Source organism: Callorhinus ursinus, unplaced genomic scaffold (assembly GCF_003265705.2).
Source record: "Callorhinus ursinus isolate GAN/ISIS: 27379988/994484 unplaced genomic scaffold, GSC_fseal_2.0 scaffold39, whole genome shotgun sequence".
NCBI classification, from domain to species: domain Eukaryota; kingdom Metazoa; phylum Chordata; class Mammalia; order Carnivora; family Otariidae; genus Callorhinus; species Callorhinus ursinus.
In genome coordinates, this window is record NW_027397101.1 from 5,429,205 (window position 1) to 5,449,567 (window position 20,363).

Sequence of the window (20,363 nt, forward strand, 5' to 3'; positions counted from 1 at the left end):
TTTTTCCTTTTTTTTTTTCTTAAATCTTCTTCTTTCTTTTTTCAAACAACTTATCAAGTCCTTTTATAAAATCTTTTATAATTTTCATCTTTACATTCATCTTCCATCCCTTCATTGTATCAACCCTTATTTTGTACATATATTTCTTCCTTTAAAATTTTAGGAGGCACTTTTTTCTAACAGACCAAAATACGCCCAAAATCTAGTGTGTGGCACTAATCTATGCACTAGCCTGATCATATGTGATCATATTCTACTTTTTTTGTATTGTTCTGTTTTTGTTTTTATCTTTTTTTTCCTTCTCTTTCTTTTTTCTTTCTTTCCCTTTCTTTTCCTCTGGTTTCAGGTCTTTTCGGATTTGTATACAGTATATTTGCTGGGGACGTTGTAAACCTGTTAGCATTTTGTTCTCTCATTCATCTATTCTCCTCTGGACAAAATGACAAGACGAAAAAAATCACCTCAGCAAAAAGAACAAGAGGTAGTACCGTCAGCCAGGGACCTACTCAATAAGGACATTAGTACGATGTCGGACCTAGAGTTCAGAATCATGACTTTAAAGATACTAGCTGGGATTGAAAAAAGCGTGGAAGTTATTAGAGAAACCCTTTCTGGAGAAATAAAAGAACTAAAATCTAACCAAGTCGAAATTAAAAAGGCTATTGATGAGGTGCAATAAAAAATGGGGGCACTAAATGCTAGGATAAATGAGGCAGAAGAGAGAATCAGCGATATAGAAGACCAAATGATGGAAAATAAAGAGGCTGAGAAAAAGAGAGATAAACAACTACAGGATCACGAGGGCAGAATTCGAGAGATAAGCGATACGATAAGACGAAACGACATTAGAATAATTGGGATCCCAGAAGAAGAAGAGAGAGAGAGAGGGGGGGGCAGAAGGTATATTGGAGCAAATACTAGCAGAGAACTTCCCTAATGTGAGGAAGGAAACAGGCATCAAAATCCAGGAGGCACATAGAACCCCTCTCAAAATCAGTAAGAATAGGTCAACACCCCGACATCTAATAGTAAAACTTACGAGTCTCAGAGACAAAGAGAAAATCCTGAAAGCAGCTCGGGAGAAGAGATACGTAACCTACAATGGTAGAAACATTAGATTGGCAACAGACCTATCCACAGAGACCTGGAAGGCCAGAAAGGACTGGCATGATATATTCAGAGCACTAAACGAGAAAAATATGCAGCCAAGAATACTATATCCAGCTAGGCTGTCATTGAAAATAGAAGGAGAGATAAAAAGCTTCCAGGACAAACAAAAACTAAAGGAATTTGCAAACACGAAACCAGCCCTCCAAGAAATATTGAAAGGGGTCCTCTAAGCAAACAGAGAGCCTAAATGCAGCAAAGATCAGAAAGGAACAGAGACAATACACAGTAACAGTCACCTTACAGGCAATACAATGGCACTAAATTCATACCTTTCAATAGTTACCCTGAATGTAAATGGGCTCAATGCCCCAATCAAAAGACACAGGCTATCAGACTGGATTCAAAAACAAGACCCATCAATATGTTGTCTGCAAGAGACTCATTTTAGACCCAAAGACACCCCCAGATTGAAAGTGAGGGGGTGGAAAACCATTTACCATGCTAATGGACACCAAAAGAAAGCTGGGGTGGCAATCCTTATATCAGACAAACTAGATTTTAAAACAAAGACTGTAATAAGAGATGAGGAAGGACACTGACACTATATCCTACTGAAAGGGTCTACCCAACAAGAAGATCTAACAATTGTAAATATCTATGCCCTGAACATGGGAGCAGCCAATTATATAAGGCAATTAATAACAAAAGCAAAGAAACACATTGACAACAATACAATAATAGTGGGGGACTTTAACACCCCCCTGACTGAAATGGACAGATCATCTAAGCAAAAGATCAACAAGGAAATAAAGACTTTAAATGACACACTGGACCAAATGGACTTCACAGACATATTCGGAACATTGCATCCCAAAGCAACGGAATACACATTCTTCTCTAGTGCCCATGGAACATTCTCCAGAATTGATCACATCCTAGGTCACAAATCAGGTCTCAACCGGTACCAAAAGATTGGGATCATTCCCTGCATATTTTCAGACCACAATGCTTTGAAACTAGAACTCAATCACAAGAGGAAAGTCGGAAAGAACTCAAATACATGGAGGCTAAAGAGCATCCTACTAAAGAATGAATGGGTCAACCAGGAAATTAAAGAAGAATTTAAAAAATTCATGGAAACCAATGAAAATGAAAACACAACTGTTCAAAATCTTCGGGATACAGCAAAGGCAGTCCTGAGAGGAAAGTATATAGCAATACAAGCCTTTCTCGAGAAACAAGAAAGGTCTCAAATACACAACCTAACCCTACACCTAAAGGAGCTGGAGAAAGAACAGCAAATAAAGCCTAAACCCAGCAGGAGAAGAGAAATCATAAAGATCAGAGCAGAAATCAATGAACTAGAAACCACAAGAACAGTAGATCAGATCAACGAAACTAGGAGCTGGTTCTTTGAAAGAATTAACAAGATGGATAAACCCCTGGCCAGACTTATCAAAAAGAAAAGAGAAATGACCCAAATCCACAAAATCATGAATGAAAGAGGAGAGATCACAACCAACACCAAAGAAATAAAAACAATTATAAGAACATATTATGACCAACTCTATGCCAGCAAATTAGATAACCTGGAAGAAATGGGTGCATTCCTAGAGATGTATCAACTACCAAAATTGAACCAGGAAGAAATAGAAAACCCGAACAGACCTATAACCACTAAGGAAATTGAAGCAGTCATCAAAAATCTCCCAACAAACAAAAGCCCAGGGCCAGATGGCTTCCCAGGGGAATTCTATCAGACATTTAAAGAAGAATTAATACGTATTCTCCTGAAACTGTTCCAAAAAATAGAAATGGAAGGACAACTTCCGAACTCATTTTATGAGGCCACCATTACCTTGATCCCAAAACCAGACAAAGATCCCATCAAAAAGGAGAATTACAGACCAATATCCTTGATGAATATGAATGCAAAAATTCTCACCAAAATACTAGCCAGTAGGATCCAACAGTACATTAAAAGGATTATTCACCACGACCAAGTGGGATTTAACCCTGGGCTGCAAGGCTGGTTCAACATCCGCAAATCAATCAACGTGATACAATACATTCACAAAAGAAAGAACAAGAATCATATGATCCTCTCAATAGATGCAGAAAAAGCATTTCACAAAGTACAGCATCCTTTCTTGATTAAAACTCTTCAGAGTATAGGGTTAGAGGGTACATACCTCAATATCATAAAAGCCATCTATGAAAAACCTACAGCGAATATCATTCTCAATGGGGAAAGGCTGAGAGCTTTTCCCCTAAGGTCAGGAACGCGGCAGGGATGTCCACTCTCACCACTGCTATTCAACATAGTATTAGAAGTCCTAGCCACAGCAATCAGACAACAAAAAGAAATCAAAGGCATCCAAATCGGCAAAGAGGAAGTCAAACTCTCACTCTTTGCAGATGATATGATACTGTATGTGGAAAACCCAAAAAACTCCACCCCAAAACTGCCAGAACTCATACAGGAATTCACTCAAGTGGCAGGCTATAAAATCAATGCACAGAAATCAGTGGCATTCCTATACACCAACAACAAGACAGAAGAGAGACAAATCAAGGAGTCGATCCCATTTACAATTGCACCCAAAACCATAAGATACCTAGGAATAAATTTAACCAAAGAGGCAAAGGATCTGTACTCAGAAAACTATAAAATACTCAGGAAAGAAGTTGAAGAAGACACAAAGAAATGGAAAAACGTTCCATGCTCATGGATTGGGAGAACCAACATTGTGAAGATGTCAATGCTACCTAGAGCAATCTACACATTTAATGCAATCCCCATCAAAATACCATCCACTTTTTTCAAAGAAATGGAACAAATAATCCTAAAATTTGTATGGAACCAGAAGAGACCCCGAATAGCCAGAGGAATATTGAAAAAGAAAAGCAAAGCTGGCGGCATCACAATTCCGGACTTCCAGCTCTATTACAAAGCTGTCATCATCAAGACAGTATGGTACTGGCACAAAAACAGACACCTAGATCAATGGAACAGAATCGAGATCCCAGAAATGGACCCTCAACTCTATGGTCAACTTATCTTTGACAAAGCAGGAAAGAATGTCCAATGGAAAAAAGACAGTCTCTTCAACAAATGGTGTTGGGAAAATTGGACAGCCACATGCAGAAGAATGAAACTGGACCACTTCCTTACACCACACACAAAAATAGACTCCAAATGGTTGAAAGACCTAAACGTGAGACAGGAGTCCATCAAAATCCTAAAGGAGAACACAGGGAGCAACCTCTTTGACCTCAGCCGCAGCAACTTCTTCCTAGAAACATCGCCAAAGGCACGGGAAGCCAGGGCAAAAATGAACTACTGGGATTTCATCAAGATAAAAAGCTTTTGCACAGCAAAAGAAACAGTCCACAAAACCAAAAGACAACCGACAGAATGGGAGAAAATATTTGCAAATGACATATCAGATAAAGGGCTAGTATCCAAAATCTATAAAGAACTTACCAAACTCAACACCCAAAGAACAAATGATCCAATCAAGAAATGGGCAGAAGACATGAACAGACATTTTTCCAAAGAAGACATCCAAATGGCCAACAGGCACATGAAAAAGTGCTCAACGTCGCTCGGCATCAGGGAAATCCAAATCAAAACCTCAATGAGATACCACCTCACACCCGTCAGAATGGCTAAAATTAACAAGTCAGGGAACGACAGATGTTGGCGGGGATGTGGAGAAAGGGGAACCCTCCTACACTGTTGGTGGGAATGCAAGCTGGTGCAACCACTCTGGAAAACAGTATGGAGGTTCCTCAAACAGTTGAAATTAGAGCTACCATATGATCCAGCAATTGCACTACTGGGTATTTACCACAAAGATACAAATGTAGGGACCCGAAGGGGTACGTGCACCCCAATGTTTATAGCAGCAATGTCCACAATAGCCAAACTGTGGAAAGAGCCAAGATGTCCATCGACAGATGAGTGGATAAAGAAGGTGTGGTATATATACACAATGGAATATTATGCAGCCATCAAAAGGAATGAGATCTTGCCATTTGCAACGACGTGGATGGAACTGGAGGGTGTTATGCTGAGTGAAATAAGTCAATCAGAGAAAGACATGTATCACATGACCTCACTGATATGAGGAATTCTTAATCTCAGGAAACAAACTGAGTGTTACTGGAGTGGTTGGGGGTGGGAGGGATGGGGTGGCTGGGTGATAGACATTGGGGAGGGTATGTGCTACGGTGAGCGCTGTGAATTGTGCAAGACTGTTGAATCACAGATCTGTACTTCTGAAACAAATAACGCAACATATTTTAAGAAAAAAGAAAAAGAAGATAGCAGGAGAGGAAGAATGAAGGGGAGTAAGTCAGAGGGGGAGACGAACCATGAGAGATGATGGGCTCTGAAAAACAAACTGAGGGTTCTAGACGGGAGGAGGGTAGGGGGATGGGTTAGCCTGGTGATGGGTATTAAAGAGGGCACATTCTGCATAGAGCACTGGGTGTTATGAACAAACAATGAATCATGGAACACTACATCAAAAACTAATGATGTAATATATGGTGATTAACATAACAATAAAAAAATAAAAAAAAATAAGACCATAGAACATTTCCCCTCCTCTCATACCTCACCACCAAACTACAAAAGCCTATTTATAGTAGTTCTTTTTACCCAGTACATCATATCTAGCTATCAAGAAAACAATGACAAGGCATATCAAAAGGAAAAACACCCCACAATTTTAAGAGACAGAGCAATAATCAGAACCATACACGCAGAGATGTTAGAATTATCAGACTTGGAATTAAAAACTACTATGATTAATATGCTAAGAGCATTAATAGATGGTGTGTAAGAACAGATGGGTACTGTAAGCAGAGCTGGGAATCTTAAAAAAACAAAAAGAAATACTAGAGATCAAAACCACTATAACAGAAATGAAGAATGCCTTTGGTGGACTACAGACTGGCTGAGGAAAGAATGTGTGAGCTAGAGGATATATCCATGGGAATCTTGAAAACCTAAAAGCAAAAGACTGAAAAAATAGAACAGAATGTCTAAGGAATGTGGGACAACTAAAAAAGATGTAACATATGTGTAATGGGTGTACTAGAAGGAGAAGGGGGAGAGAGAAATAAAATTTTTTTTTAAAACAATGACTAAGAATTTTCCCAAATTAATGTCAGATACCAAATCACAATTCCAGGAAGCCCAGAGAACACCAAGTGGGATAAATGACAAAAGACTGCACCTAAGCATATCATTTTGAAATTACAAAAAAAATAAAAGATAAGGAAAAAATCCTGAAAAAAGCCAGAGGGAAAATACATCATTTTTAAAAAAATATTGATTTATATTGAGAGAGAGAGAGAAAAAAGGAGAGGGCAAGTGCGGGGAGGGGCAGAGGGAGTCTTCAAGCAGACTCCCCACTGAGTGTAGAGCCCCATGCTGGGTTTGATCTCATGACCCTTAGATCATGACCCTCAGGTCAACCAAGAGTAGGACACTTAACTGACTGTGCCACCCAGACATCTGTACATCTTAACTATAGAGAAAAGAGACAGGATTATATCCAACTTCTCAGAAACCATGCAGGCAGGAAGAGTGGAGTGAAATATTTAAAGTGTTGAGAGAAAAAGAAATACACCTTCTGAAATTCTGTACCCTGTGAAATTATTCTTCCAAAGTGAAAGAAACAAACGCTTTTTCAGACAAACAAAAATCGAGGAGTTTTGTTGCCAGTAGACCTAACCTGTAAAAAAAAATAATTAAATGGCAGTTCTTTAGAGAGAAGAAAAACAGCATAGGTCAGATACTCAGACCTACAAAAAGAACATCAAAGAAAAAATAATGAAGGCAAAATAAAAACTTTTATTTTTCCTATTCTTAACTGATGTAAAAGAAAATAGACTGTTCAAATAATAATAAATAGGAACAATGTACCCAATTACATATGTTTATGTGTGTATATATGCTTAGGGTGCTTCATATAAGAGAGACAGAAAAAAGGAATTAGGATTATTTTGTTATTTAAAGATACTCATAGGAGCCCCTGGGTTGCTCAGTTAGTTGAGCATCCAACTCTTGGTTTTGGCTGGGGCTGTGATCTCGGGGTCAAGGGATCCAGCCCCAAGTTGGGCTCCATGCTCAGCATGGAGTCTGCTTGTCCCTCTCCCTCCCCCAACTTGCACACTCTCTCTCAAATAAATAAATAAAATCTTAAAAAAAAAGAAGGTACTCACTACCTGTGAAGAGGTACATATAATGTTATGTGAAAGTGGATTTGGATTAGCTATAAATGTATATTGCAAACTCTAGGTTAATTACTAAAAAAGGTAAAAAAAGAAGTGTAATGAATATGCTAAGAAAGAAGATGAGATAGAATGATATCATGTTAAATGTGCAATTAAAACCACAAAAGGCAGAGAAAGAGTGGAAGACAAAAAGAGGAACAAATACCAAGGGCAACAAATATAAAACAGTAAGGAATACAATAGATATTAATACAATTATGTTAATAATCACTTTGAACCTCAATGGTCTAAATGTACCAATTAAAAGATAGAGACTAACAGAGTAGATCAAAAAATAAGACCCAACTATATTTTGTCTACAAAAAAAAAACTTTAAGTATAAAGAAACATACAGATCAAAACTAATGGATGGAGAAAAATATGCCATTATAACATTAATTAAAAGAAAGCAGGAGTAGCTATATTAATTTCAGACACAGTAGGCTTCAAATCTAGCAGTTATCAGGAATAAAGAAATTCATTACATACTGATAAAGGTGTAAATTCTCCAAGAAGATATAACAATCTTTAACTTGTATGTGCCTAATAATAAAGTGTAAAATTATATGAGGAAAAAGTAACAGAACTGCAAAGTAGATGAATCCACTATCACAGCTGAAGAGTTCAACATCCCTCTATCAGAAATAGACTGATCCAGCAGGTAGAAAATCTATAAGGACATTAGTCAACAACACCATCAATCAACTGTATATATTGCCATTTGTAGTATACTTCATCTAAACACAGCAGAATATGCGTTCTTCTTAAGTTCACATGGAACTTCACTAAGATAGACCACATTCTGGGCTATAAAACACACCTTCATGAGGTGCCTGGGTGGCTCAGTCAGGTAAGCATCCGACTCTTGATTTCAGCTCAGGTCCATGATCTCAGGGTTGTGAGATGGAGCCCTGCAGCTCTGCACTCAGCATGGAGCCTGCTTGGGATTCTCTCTCTCCCTCTCCCTATGTCCCTCCCCTCCCTGCTCATGCTCTGTCTCTAAAAAACAACCCCCCCAAACCTAAATAAACACACCCTCACAAATTTAAATGAATAGAAATCATACAATGTCTGCTTTCAGATCACAATTCAATTATTTTTTTTTAAAGATTTTTTAAAATTTATTTATCTGACAGAGAGATATAGTGAGAGAGGGAACACAAGCAGGGGGAGTGGGAGAGGGAGAAGCAGGCTTCCTGCGGAGCAGGGAGCCCAGTGTGGGGCTTGATTCCAGGACCCTGGGATCATGACCTGAGCCAAAGGCAGACGCTTAATGACTGAGCCACCCAGGCACCCCCACAATTCAATTATAAACTAGGAATCAATAACAGAAAGATAACTTGAAAATCCCAAATTATGTAAAGATTCAACAACACACTTCTAAGTAACACATAGATCAAGTAAGAAACCTCAAGAGAAATTTAAAATTATTTTTAACTAAATGAAAATGAAAACAAAATTTATCAAAATTTGTGGGATGCAACAAAAGTAGTGTTTAGAGGAAAATTTATAGCACTAAATACATACTCAGAAAATAAGCAATATCTAAGATCAATAACCTAGTTTCCACCTCAGGGAGGTATTTAGAAAAAGAAAAGCAAATTAAATCCAAAGTAAACAGAAGAAAAGAAAAAGTAAGAATTAAAACAGAAATCAATGAAGTAAAAAATCAGGAAATCAATAGAGATAAAACAATGAAACCAGAAGCTGGTTCTTGGAATTGATCAATAAAATCAATTAAGTCTCTATCCAGGCTAACTTTAAAAAAAAAAAAAGAGAGAGAGAGAGAACAGCAATTACTAATGTCAGAAATGAAAGAGGAGACATCATTACAGATCCTATGGTCATTAAGAGGATAATAAAGGAACTCTATGAACAACTCTATGTCAATGAATTTGATAACCTAAATGAAATGGACTACTTCCTTGAAAGATAACATTCTAATAGAACTCACATAAGAAGAAATATGCTGAATAGGCCTATAACTATTAAAGAAATTAAATGAACATTTAATAACCTTTCAAAAAAGAAAGCACCAGGCCCTGCTGAATTCTACTAAACATTCAAGGAAGAAATTGTACCAATTCTCTACAATCTCTTTCAGGGGAGAAGAGCAGAGGAAATACTTCCTAACTCTTTTTCTGAGGCCAGAAATATACTAATACCAAAAGCAGAGAAAAAAGAAATACAAAACAAACCTTAAAGACCAATATCTCTGATTAACATAGAAGTAAAAATCCTCAACTAAATATTAGCAAATTGAATCCAATAGTGTATAAAAAGAATTATACATCACGACCAAGTGGAATTTGTCATAGGTATGCATGGGTAGTTTAACTTTTGAAAATGAGTTAATGTTGGGGCACCTGGGTGGCTCAGTCGTTAAGCGTCTGCCTTCGGCTCAGGTCATGATCCCAGGATCCTGGGATCAAGCCCCACATCGGGCTCCCTGCTCCTTGGGAACCCTGCTTCTCCCTCTCCCACTCCCCCTGCTTGTGTTCCTTCTCTCGCTTTGTCTCTGTCAAATAAATAAATAAAATCTTTAAAAAAAAAGAAGAAAAAAAGAAAATGAGTTAATGTTATCAGTCACATCAACAGGCTGAAAAAGAAAAGTCACGTGATCGTATCAATAGATGCAGAAAAAGTATCTGATAAAATTCAAACCAATTCAAAACAAAAACTCAGTAAATTGAAATGGAGGATAATTTTCTCAAACTGATAAAGAATATCTTCAAAAACCTAACAAGAATTAATATTGTTAAAATGTGCATATACCCAAAGCAATTCATAAATTCAATGCAACTGCTATCAAAATTTCAATGGCAGTTTTTTTTTTTTTAGAAATAGAACAAACAATCCTAAAATTTATAGGGAACCACAGAAGTCCCCAAAGAGTCAAAGTAATCTTGAGAAAGAACAAAGCTGGAGTCATCATGCTCCCTGACTTCATACTATTTTACAAAGCTGTAATAATTAAAACAGTATGGTATTAGCATAAAAAAAGCCATACAGATCAGTAAATAGAACAGACAGCCTCAAAATTGACCATATAAGCATGGGTTTATTTCTGGGCTCTCTATTCTGTTCCAGTGATCCGTGTCTGTTTTTGTGCTAGTACCATATATGGTCATTCTATGACAAAGGAGCCAAAAACATAAAATGGGGAGAGGACAGTCTCTTCAATAACTAACTTGGGAAAGCACTAGAAAAATAATACTAAAATTTGTATGGAACCATAAAAGATCCTGAATAGCCAAAGCAATCATGAGAAAGAACAACAAAACTAGAGATATCACAATCACAGATTTCAAGATATACTACAAAGCTATAGTAATCAAAACACTATGGTACTGGCACAAAAACAGACACAGATCAGTGGAACAGAATAGAGAGCCCAGAAATAAACCCATGCTTATATGGTCAATTAATCTGACAAAGGAGACAAGAATACACAATAAGGAAAAAACAATCTCTTCAACAAATGGTGCTGAGAAAACTGGACAGCTTTCTTACACCATGCATAAAAATAAACTTGAATGGATTAAAGACCTAACTGTGAGACCTAAAACCACAAACTCCTAAAAGAAAGCATAGGCAGTAATCTCTTGGACATCAGCCTTAGCCACATTTTTATGGATATATCTCCTCGGGCAAGGGAAACAAAAGCAAAAATAAGCTACTGGAAACCTTTTGCACAGCAAAATGAAAACACAACCTGCTGAATGGAAGAAAATATTTGCAAATGATATATTTGATAAGGGGCTAACATCCAAAATATATAAAGAACTTCTACAACTCAACACATACACACATAACTCAAAAATAGTCCAATTAAAAAATGGGCAGAGAACCTGAATGGACATTTTTCCAAAAAAGACAGACGGCCAACAAACAAGTGAAAAGATTTAGATAAATTTTATCTAAATTATATTAGATCTAAGTATATTTATATATACTTCACAAATACAGAACATATTTTAGATTTTCTTATAACTTGATATTTTATTAAAAAATAAAATTCATTTATAATATATTTTCTAACATTTAAGAACAGAACATTTACTTTACAAAGGAGAATGAAAAAATTTGCTTTTTCATCCACAGCTGTTTCATTGGGAAAAGATGAAACCAATACACCAGAGATTTCCCTGACTCATGACAGGGAGACATGTACACCAAAGGAACTGGGCTAAACTGTAAGTGATGAAATATGAAGAAAGCTATCTTTCCCTTGGTTTCATAGATGTTACTAATTTACCTTATTATGCCTTATTGAATAGAATGTTTTCAAATACTATTATGGTGCTAGCTTACTGTGGCATCAATTGTGAGATCAATCATTCAGAGTCGAAACAAAAAGAAATTAAATAATTCAAACACAGATGTAATAAGTTAATATTTCATCAAGAGAATTATACTTCTGCCTTAAAAGTGGACCTCTAGGGCGCCTGGGTGGCTCAGTTGGTTAATCGACTGCCTTCGGCTCAGGTCATGATCCTGGAGTCCCAGGATCAAGTCCCGCATCAGGCTCCCTGCTCAGCAGGGAGTCTGCTTCTCCCTCTGACCCTCCCCCCTCTCATGTGCTTGCTCTCTCTCTCTCACTGTCTCTCAAATAAATAAATAAAATCTTTAAAAAAAAAAAAAAGTGGACCTCTAGATATGGCTGAATTAGGTGTGTTGGTTGTATTCATCTCATATCAACACTGAGAACAGGAGTTCTGTTAAATGAGCAAGGCAGTACACACACATGGTAGAGAAATACTTAAAGTGCTGAATAACTATTTTGAATCTCATGGTTTTTCCTGGAACAACTATGTTGACATTTGCACTCATAGTGCAAAATCACTAGCAATACTGTGCCCAGCACGAGTCAAGCAGAAGAAGCAGTCACTGTATTCTTCACCGCTACATACAGTAATAACAGTGCCAGTTTCACACAAAAATGTGTTTGAGGAAGCAGTATAAAATATTAATTTTACTAAATTTTACACTTGAGAATACTTTTTATAAAAAAAATTCCTGTGTGGTGAAAAGGAAAGCATGCATACTGCACTTCTGCTGCATAACAAATCAGGATGGTTGTCTGGAGGAAAAGCACTTGCAACTGTATGAGCTGCAAGATCAACTAGCCACCTTTTTGTAATGGAAATTTACTTGAAAGAATGGCAGACAAACAGTGGTTACTCAGAATTGAGTATTTGGCACATACTTTTTCAAAAATTAGTGAAATGACCTTTGTACCTCAAGGAAAACAAATGACAGTATTTTGTAGCCAATGATAAATTTGAGTTTTTAAGTAGAAATTTGAATCTTGGAGAATTTGTTCCTGCCAATGTGAGCTTGAAAAGCTTCCTAATACCTAAAGACATTTCTGATGAGATTGGTGCTGACAAGAATGAAAGCGATGATGCTATAAAATAAAGTATGTCAGGTTTAGAAGATCTGCATAACTTAGTAAACCAGTATTTCCCAAATGAAGCATGCATTCAAAAACCAGGCTACAAAATCCTGCTTGGGCAGAAGAGCTATTAAAAGTATACCACCAAAAAACCCCAACCAAACAAAAAGGTATTCCTCATTCAATGGGTTTTAATGTAACAGTATGAAAAGCTCATTGTTATAATTTCAGATTCTGCATAGCAATCAACCCCAAAACACTGCCATTTTCAAATTTTGGTGAGGTATCTATCCAAGGAGAAAATCCACAATTATGTGAGATGGCTACTGCAATATTCTTGTCTTTTCCAACTATGTATCTGTGTGAGGCTGAATTTTCTTCATATACTTCAACCAAAATAACATATCACATCAGACTGAACAGAAACACATATGAGAACCAGCTGTCTTATGTCTTATAAAGAGATGTGCAAAACTGTAAAACAATGCCACTCCTGTAAACAATTTTCTTCTTGGAAAAGATCACTTTTTCATAAAAATATGCTATTTGTGTGAACATGTAATCAATTTATTCTTTTTAAATGAAGTAATAAGTATTCTTAAAACTTGTTTTAATTTCAAGCATGGTAAAATATTGATAAATAAACCCACATTTAAAAAAAAAAAAAGCTCACTGGGATCCTCAATAATGTGGTGCTGAGACCAACAGTTTGAAAACTGCATTTCCAATATACTGAAGGATTCTAAGAAAGGAAAAACAAAGCTGGATGAGAGTAAATGGACGTCACTTACAGCAGAAAGGCCTCATTCACAGCATCAAAGAACTCAGGCCACAGCACTTCCTGAGGTTCATGTCCATGGTAGATGAGCAGAGCCTCCACCAAGGGTTCAATATCTGGCAGAGTTACAAGTGGTATACAAACTCGTGACAGGAACCTTATTTTTTCAGGAACCATTCTATGGAATAAATAAGAAATAATTATCCAAATCTTAGAGCCACGTGTAATTAAAGACAGAAAATCTTCATGCTGAAGACTGATGACAAGTTACTTGCTTTGTCTCTCACATAAAGAAGGCTAACACCATCAATGAACCTTTCTCTTACTCAACTCTCCAGGAAGAAATCCTTTAGTTGAATTTCCCATTTTAACATCACTTACTGTCAGGACTTTGGCATAACTATCTACAGGCACCTCCAATTTACCATGCCCCAAACAGAACTCTTGAATTCCTTCTCAAATGCTCTCTTCTCCAGTGCTGCCGATCTCATTTGCTCAGGTGAAAGCCCTTCAAGGCCCTCCGTTGGGTGGGTCCCCCCTTTCTCGTGTACCTTACCAATCAGCAGTAAATACTGTCAATTCATTTGATGACCTCTACACTCCATCACTGCCCACTAATTCACCATCACCTGTGGTCTGAGTTACTGTAGGAGCCTTTTAACTTTCTCCCTGCCTATGCCCTCATCCCCACTGTTTATCATCAGAATAGTTCCAGCAACCCTTTAAAAATTCAGATCACTTCACTTGTCTGCTCAAAGCTTTGCAATGGCTTCCCACCTCAGAGAATAAGCAAAGTCTTATACTGGCCGCTGTGGCCTTCCATGATGGTGGCCCCTTCTGTTCCTCTGGCTTCATTTTCTTCTACTCTTTCCCTTACTCATCCTGCTCCAGCCTTACAGGCCTTCTCCAACTACTCAGATGAGGTCCTGGTTTTCATTCTGCCTGGAACCCATGACTAGCTCCTTCATTTCATATAGGTCTCAGCTCAAGTGTTGCCTTATGTGATGGCATCCCTGACTATCCCATTCAAATGCACTCACCAATATGGTAGCAGTGAGCTACATGTGGCAATTTAAATTTAAATGAAATAAAATTTAAAATTCCATTTATCAGTTGCACCAGCCATATAACAAATGCTCAGTGGACATGAGGCTAGTGGCTTACAGTACTGGACACTGTAAATTTCCAGAACTTGTCCATAACTGCGGGAAGTGCCACTGGACAGCAGAGCTTAAACACAGAAAGTGCCCTTCTCACCCCATCTATCTATCTTACCCTGTTTTAGTTTTCTTCAGAGTACTTTTCATCACCTGACCTATAATGTATTTATTTATTTTTCATCATCTTTCTTCCTCCTAGGATATCAGCTTTATGAGGACATGTCCTTTTTTCTGTTTTGCTCTCTGCTCCATTTACAGCATGAAGGAACCAACTCCTTACACATACTACATGCTCAAGAAATAGATGTTAAATGAATAAACTACTAGAGATCGATACAATGAAAGTTTGAGATATAGGTTATTAGATCTTTTTCTAGTTATATTCATATATAATCATAAATCTAGAAATTTAGTCTTGTGTTTTCTGAAAAACAAATGGAACCACAACAGAAAACAAAAAGCTGTCCCCCATTTTTTTTTACTTGCTGCCTATTATTAAACAAGTATGTGTGTTCTGTAATTTGACAATGTCTTCATTTATAGACATTTAGGTTATTTCTAATTTCTCACAATTACAGACACTGCTACAGTGGTATCCTTGCACATGCCTGTCTGGGACCCTGTGTAGGCATTTGCATATTAAATTGCACTCCAAAAGATGACTGGTTTCCTTTTTCCCAAACTCCAACCCAAGTGCATAATCTCCCTGCACTACAAATATATCTGACATTCTTCCATTTTCATCATCTTAAAGAAGTTTCTCCTAGAACCCTCTGACCTGTTCCAATCCAGGCAGGTCACTTTTTATTCCCTCTGTACAGTTATCATCTTGGGATCTCTGTCCTGGGGATTTCCTTCACTTCTCTCTTGAACCCTCTATCTCTTTCTTGGTTCATTCTTCTTATGTGGGAAAAGGTACATGAGAGATGAAGTATTTGAGACTTTGCATGTCTCAAAATATCTTTATGTTCACACTTGATTGATACTTTGGCTGAGTATAGAAATCTTGTAATTTTCCAACAAAACTGTGAAGGTGTGGTTCTACTGTCTTCTAGCTTCCAGTGTTGTTCCTGAGAAGGCCCATGCTATTATGAATCTTTATTCTTTATTTAAGTCTTGTTTTTATTCCCTTGAGGCTTTTGTAAATTCTCTCTGAAATTTCACACTGATGTGTGTTGGTATGGATTTATTTTTATTCATTGTGCTGGGCACTCAGTGGAGCTTAAACCAGAAAAGTTCTCTTGGATTGTTTGATAATTTTCTATCCATTCTTTTATCTGTTCTCTCTTTATGAGAACTCCAATGTTTTTGAATATTGAACTTCCTGGACACTTTTCTGTCTTATTTTTCATTTCTTGGTCTTTTTACTCTAGATTTTGAAAGAACTGTTCAAATTTATCTTCCAATCCTTTTTTTTTTTTTAAAGATTTTATTTATTGAGAGAGAGAGCATGAACAGGGGGAGAGGGGCAGAGTGAGAGGAAGAAGCAGACTCCCTGCTGAGCAGGGAGCCTGATGCAGGGCTCGATTCCAGGACCCTGGGATCATGATCTGAGCCGAAGGCCAACTGAGCCACCCAGGTACCTCCCAATCGTTTTATTATGGTTTTCATCTCTCATGATTCATTTACAAGTTGCTTTTAATGGCCTAGATGTTCCTTTTCTTTTTTTAAATAGCATCCTGTTCTTATTTAATGGATATAATGTTACCTTTTATTTTTATGGAGGCACTAACATTAATTTACTTGAGATAGTCTTTTCTTTGAATAATCTTTTTTATTTGTATTGCTATTTTTTCATATTATATGCTTAATATGATTTCCTTAAATATCTGGTGACCACTGCTGGTCTGCTTATATATACATGTATTTTTTTTTTGAGCTGGGTACAGTATACTTTATTGATGATACATCACAAGATAGGTCTCCCTGAGCCCTTCCCCTTCTTCAGGGGGTTTGGGATAGAATTGTGTAGAGGTCAGGAGATTCTCAGTGCGTTCAATTTTAATTTAAAAATTTACTGAGAATACCAAAGAACTTTTTATGAGGTTGTAACTTTCAACATTTATGATGTCTGAAATTAAAGCAGAGACATCTGAAAATACTTATTAATTCACTAAAAGTAACAATGATAAACTCATTAGATGTTAACATGAATAACATTTTTTGTTAAACATAACGATATTTTACAAGACAAAAATAAAATAGTGAGAAGAGTGGCACTCATTTAAATGTTTGTAAATCTTACTATATGGCCTGAAAGAAGATGCTTGGATTCTTGAACACATTTCTGCATTCAATCTGTTATACTATGTTTTGAGCAAAGTATATGAATAGAGCCTAGCCCCACAAAGATAGTTTTTAAAGGCAGGAATATTTTAATAGCCTCTTCATATAACTGTGCGTATTACCTTTTGATACTAGACCAAAACTCATCAAGCACTGCCCACCCCTCCTACTACAAGCCTGTCTAGGAATGCAGGTACAGCTGCCCATCATGGATCTAGGGGATTGGTGATGGGTAGTCTCTAGCACGGTAACAGCTGAAATTTACTGGCCAAGCCATCCCCCCAAAGCTACAAGTCTTCAAGCAGACTCCAGAGTTCCAAAACAGTTACATCAGGCAGAGTCTCTCAGTAAAATTTTGGTCTAAGTAAAGAGGTGGATTCCTGGCCCTTCTTACCCCATCATCTTCCCCCATACCCCACTCTGATCTCTTATATTAAAAAGGAAAAACAAAACCAAAAAACCCCACCTTCTTACTTTCCACTTCTCTGTCCTTCTGTACGTTCTCCTAGGAGAACTATTTGGCTCAGTCTTTGAAGTCATTATTTGCTATTCAGCTCTATCTCCTCTTCAGCCTTTTATTCATTTTTTCCTGTAAGTCCCCTTTCTAGAAATGTAACCAATTTATTCGTATTTCAAGGATTTGGAAGTTTCTCTTATTATTATTAGGGCAATTAATTATACCTTTAAAAAAAACATGTTTGTCCAACATAATCCATTTAATTAGTGTATTTACATCTTCTGTTTTGTTCCATTTAGTTCATTTTTCTTCATGGTGTTGGTTTTCCATGAGTATCTGTTGATTTTTTTGTTTGCTCTTTCTGGAATTTGGGATTCCCCGTTAGCCTCTCCATGAATGCCTTTTACTATAGCTTCCTCTGGAGGTCAGGATGTAGTGCTGGTTGGGGTTGCCAATAAATCACATTCTGCACATTGGAGCACCCCCAGAACTGCTGGGAATTAATAGCCATTTGGTGCTTACTTCTCCAAATCTTCCTCCCTCCTTCCTGCTGGAAACAGGACATTTCTGTTGTCTGTTTGAAGGCAGTGGATAAGGAGGAGTGTATGAGGGCCCAGCCCATAGTTGGATTCTGTGAATTGCAGTAGTCCCAACAAGCTGTCTTGTTGGCTGCCATGTACCCTCCTGTTCCATGAATCCACCCCAGCGTTACTTTTACCTTTGCCATAGTCCTCTCTTGCAAGCTTTTTGGGCTGTGATATTTTCCTTCAAAAATATCCCACTACCTGCCATTTGGAGCCTTTCCTGTAATTTGTGGGTTGTCAAATGCTCCCTTGTTTTATAGTATTATATACTTAATTGTTAAAATGCCCCCATCATTTCTAGGAGTTGGAGTATAAAGTAAATGCTAGGCCATGTATAAACTTTGTTCATCACTTGATTTAGTCTCTTGCATTACATTTTCATCTGATTAGGAGAGCCACTCTTCTTCATAGGTCTTACACTTTATTTTTAAAAAATTTATTTATTTTTATTTGGGACAGAGAGAGAGAGAATGCAAGTGAGAGCACATGCATGAGTGGGGGGAGGGGCAGAGAGAGAGAATCTCCAAGCAGACTCCCTGCTGAGCAGAGCCCGATGATGTGGGGCTTGACCCCACGACCCATGAGATCATGAGATCATGACCTGAGCCAAAACCAAGAGTCAGATGCCTAACTGACTGAGCCACCCAGGTGCCCCAGGTCTTGTACTTTTATCTTCAGGATCTGGCCAAGTACTCTGTATCAGAGTTACTCCAAAAATATGGTCCTCAGAATCATCAGCAACAGCATCCCTATGAGTGGGGCCAAAAAATCTGCTTGTTAACATCTTTTTTTTTAAAAGATTTATTTTTGCAAGAGAGAGAGAAAGAGAGTGCTCGAGCAAGCACGAGCGGGGGGGAGGGGCAGAGGGACAAGCAGACTCCCGCTGAGCAAGGAGCCCTGTACAGAACTCAATCCCAGGACCCTGGGATCATGACCTGAGCCAAAGGCAGACGCTTAACTGACTGAGCCACCCAGGCGCCCTCTGCTTGTTAACATCCTAACATGAGATGATCCTTATGCACACTGAAGCCTGAGAAATTCTGCTGTACACTACTTCTTCAGTAGCAGTCATCAGAATAAGGTATCAATCTCTAGTAATAATCTGAATACTTTAAGGAGACATGATAGAATTGTATTTAAGATTTATTTTTTGTTAGTTAATTCCTATAAATTTTCAGTTGAGCTATATTATATTCTTGATAATCAACTATAAAATTCTCACAGAAATAAATTTTTGTCAAACTACAAAATGATTTCTTCTCATGTGTGAACAGTTCATCTTTTCTCCTCAAATAATCACCTTTTCTAAAATTCACTTCTTGTTCTGTACCACTTTCCTAAATGACTGAGGTCTCTTTAACAACAGATATCTTCCACAGTGCTCTACCATCTTTCTTTAACTGACCACCAAGGTGGTTTTAGATCTAAAAATAATTAATGTTTTCAAGTCCATCATCTTAGTTTAACGAAAAGAGAGATTTAGCTTGAGTTGTAAATACCTTGTTTTTGGAATTTATGAACTTACTGGGTAGGATAGGAGAAAGGGAGAATTGTTGTTGGTGTGGAATGTGGAAGGTTTTTTTTGTATATTTTGCACAGAATGTAGCAGAATATTTTGCATAGAATAAGGGTTCTGAGAATGTTTGAGAAATGGAAAAAGAGTGATGTGCAAAGTAAATCCAGAACTCTGAAATAAAGCAGGAAGGTAGTGATCTTGCCCTTCAACAATCCTCCTCTCTAAAAGACCTGTAAGTCCAAGTTTTTCTCTCATTATCTTAAAATTCTTACCATCCTCTTGTTACCTTAAAAGAGAGGAGTCAGAGACTATCACTGGTGACCAGGTGTGTGGAAAAGACAATTCTGGCACCAAGGGTATTTATCAAGCACTGAAATTTATGGTCTGCAGATTGTATCTCTCAATTAGGCTGAAAAGGTCCAAGAGAATTTTCCTGAAAAATTCTAAAGTCTCATATAAATTTCAGCAGTTCTTGGTTCTACCAAAATGCAGGCGAGGTCAGCTGATGATCTTCTGAAGGCAAAGTGCTCACAGCCTTCACAGCTCCTTCTTTTGGTCTGAAGCTTGCCGAAGTGTGGAGGTCCAACTTCCACTATAGCTATGCAACACTTTCCAGACTGGATTATGGTAAGCATTATGTCTTGACTGATTGCCAGAGCAGCACTTCCAAATGATTTCTGCACAAAAATTCAACTGCAGAAGGCTCAACAGCAACCATATCCTGCTGGAAACATCATTCCCATGTGGCTATACTGACGCTTCCAAAACATCTGCAGCAAACCA

The 20,363-nt window shown here is 37.5% G+C and overlaps 1 protein-coding gene across 13 annotated transcripts in view; it reads right to left on the bottom strand.

Annotated features, from left to right (window-relative positions):
* Nucleotides 1–20,363, bottom strand: part of FANCC (FA complementation group C) — a 302,041-nt gene that overhangs the window by 58,931 nt on the left and 222,747 nt on the right. For all 13 annotated transcript variants that reach the window (XM_073880710.1, XM_025851675.2, XM_025851664.2 and 10 more), the window contains one exon: nt 13,591–13,755. In XM_073880710.1, the coding sequence (XP_073736811.1) occupies nt 13,591–13,755 (165 nt within the window). The remainder of the gene's footprint in view (nt 1–13,590; nt 13,756–20,363) is intronic.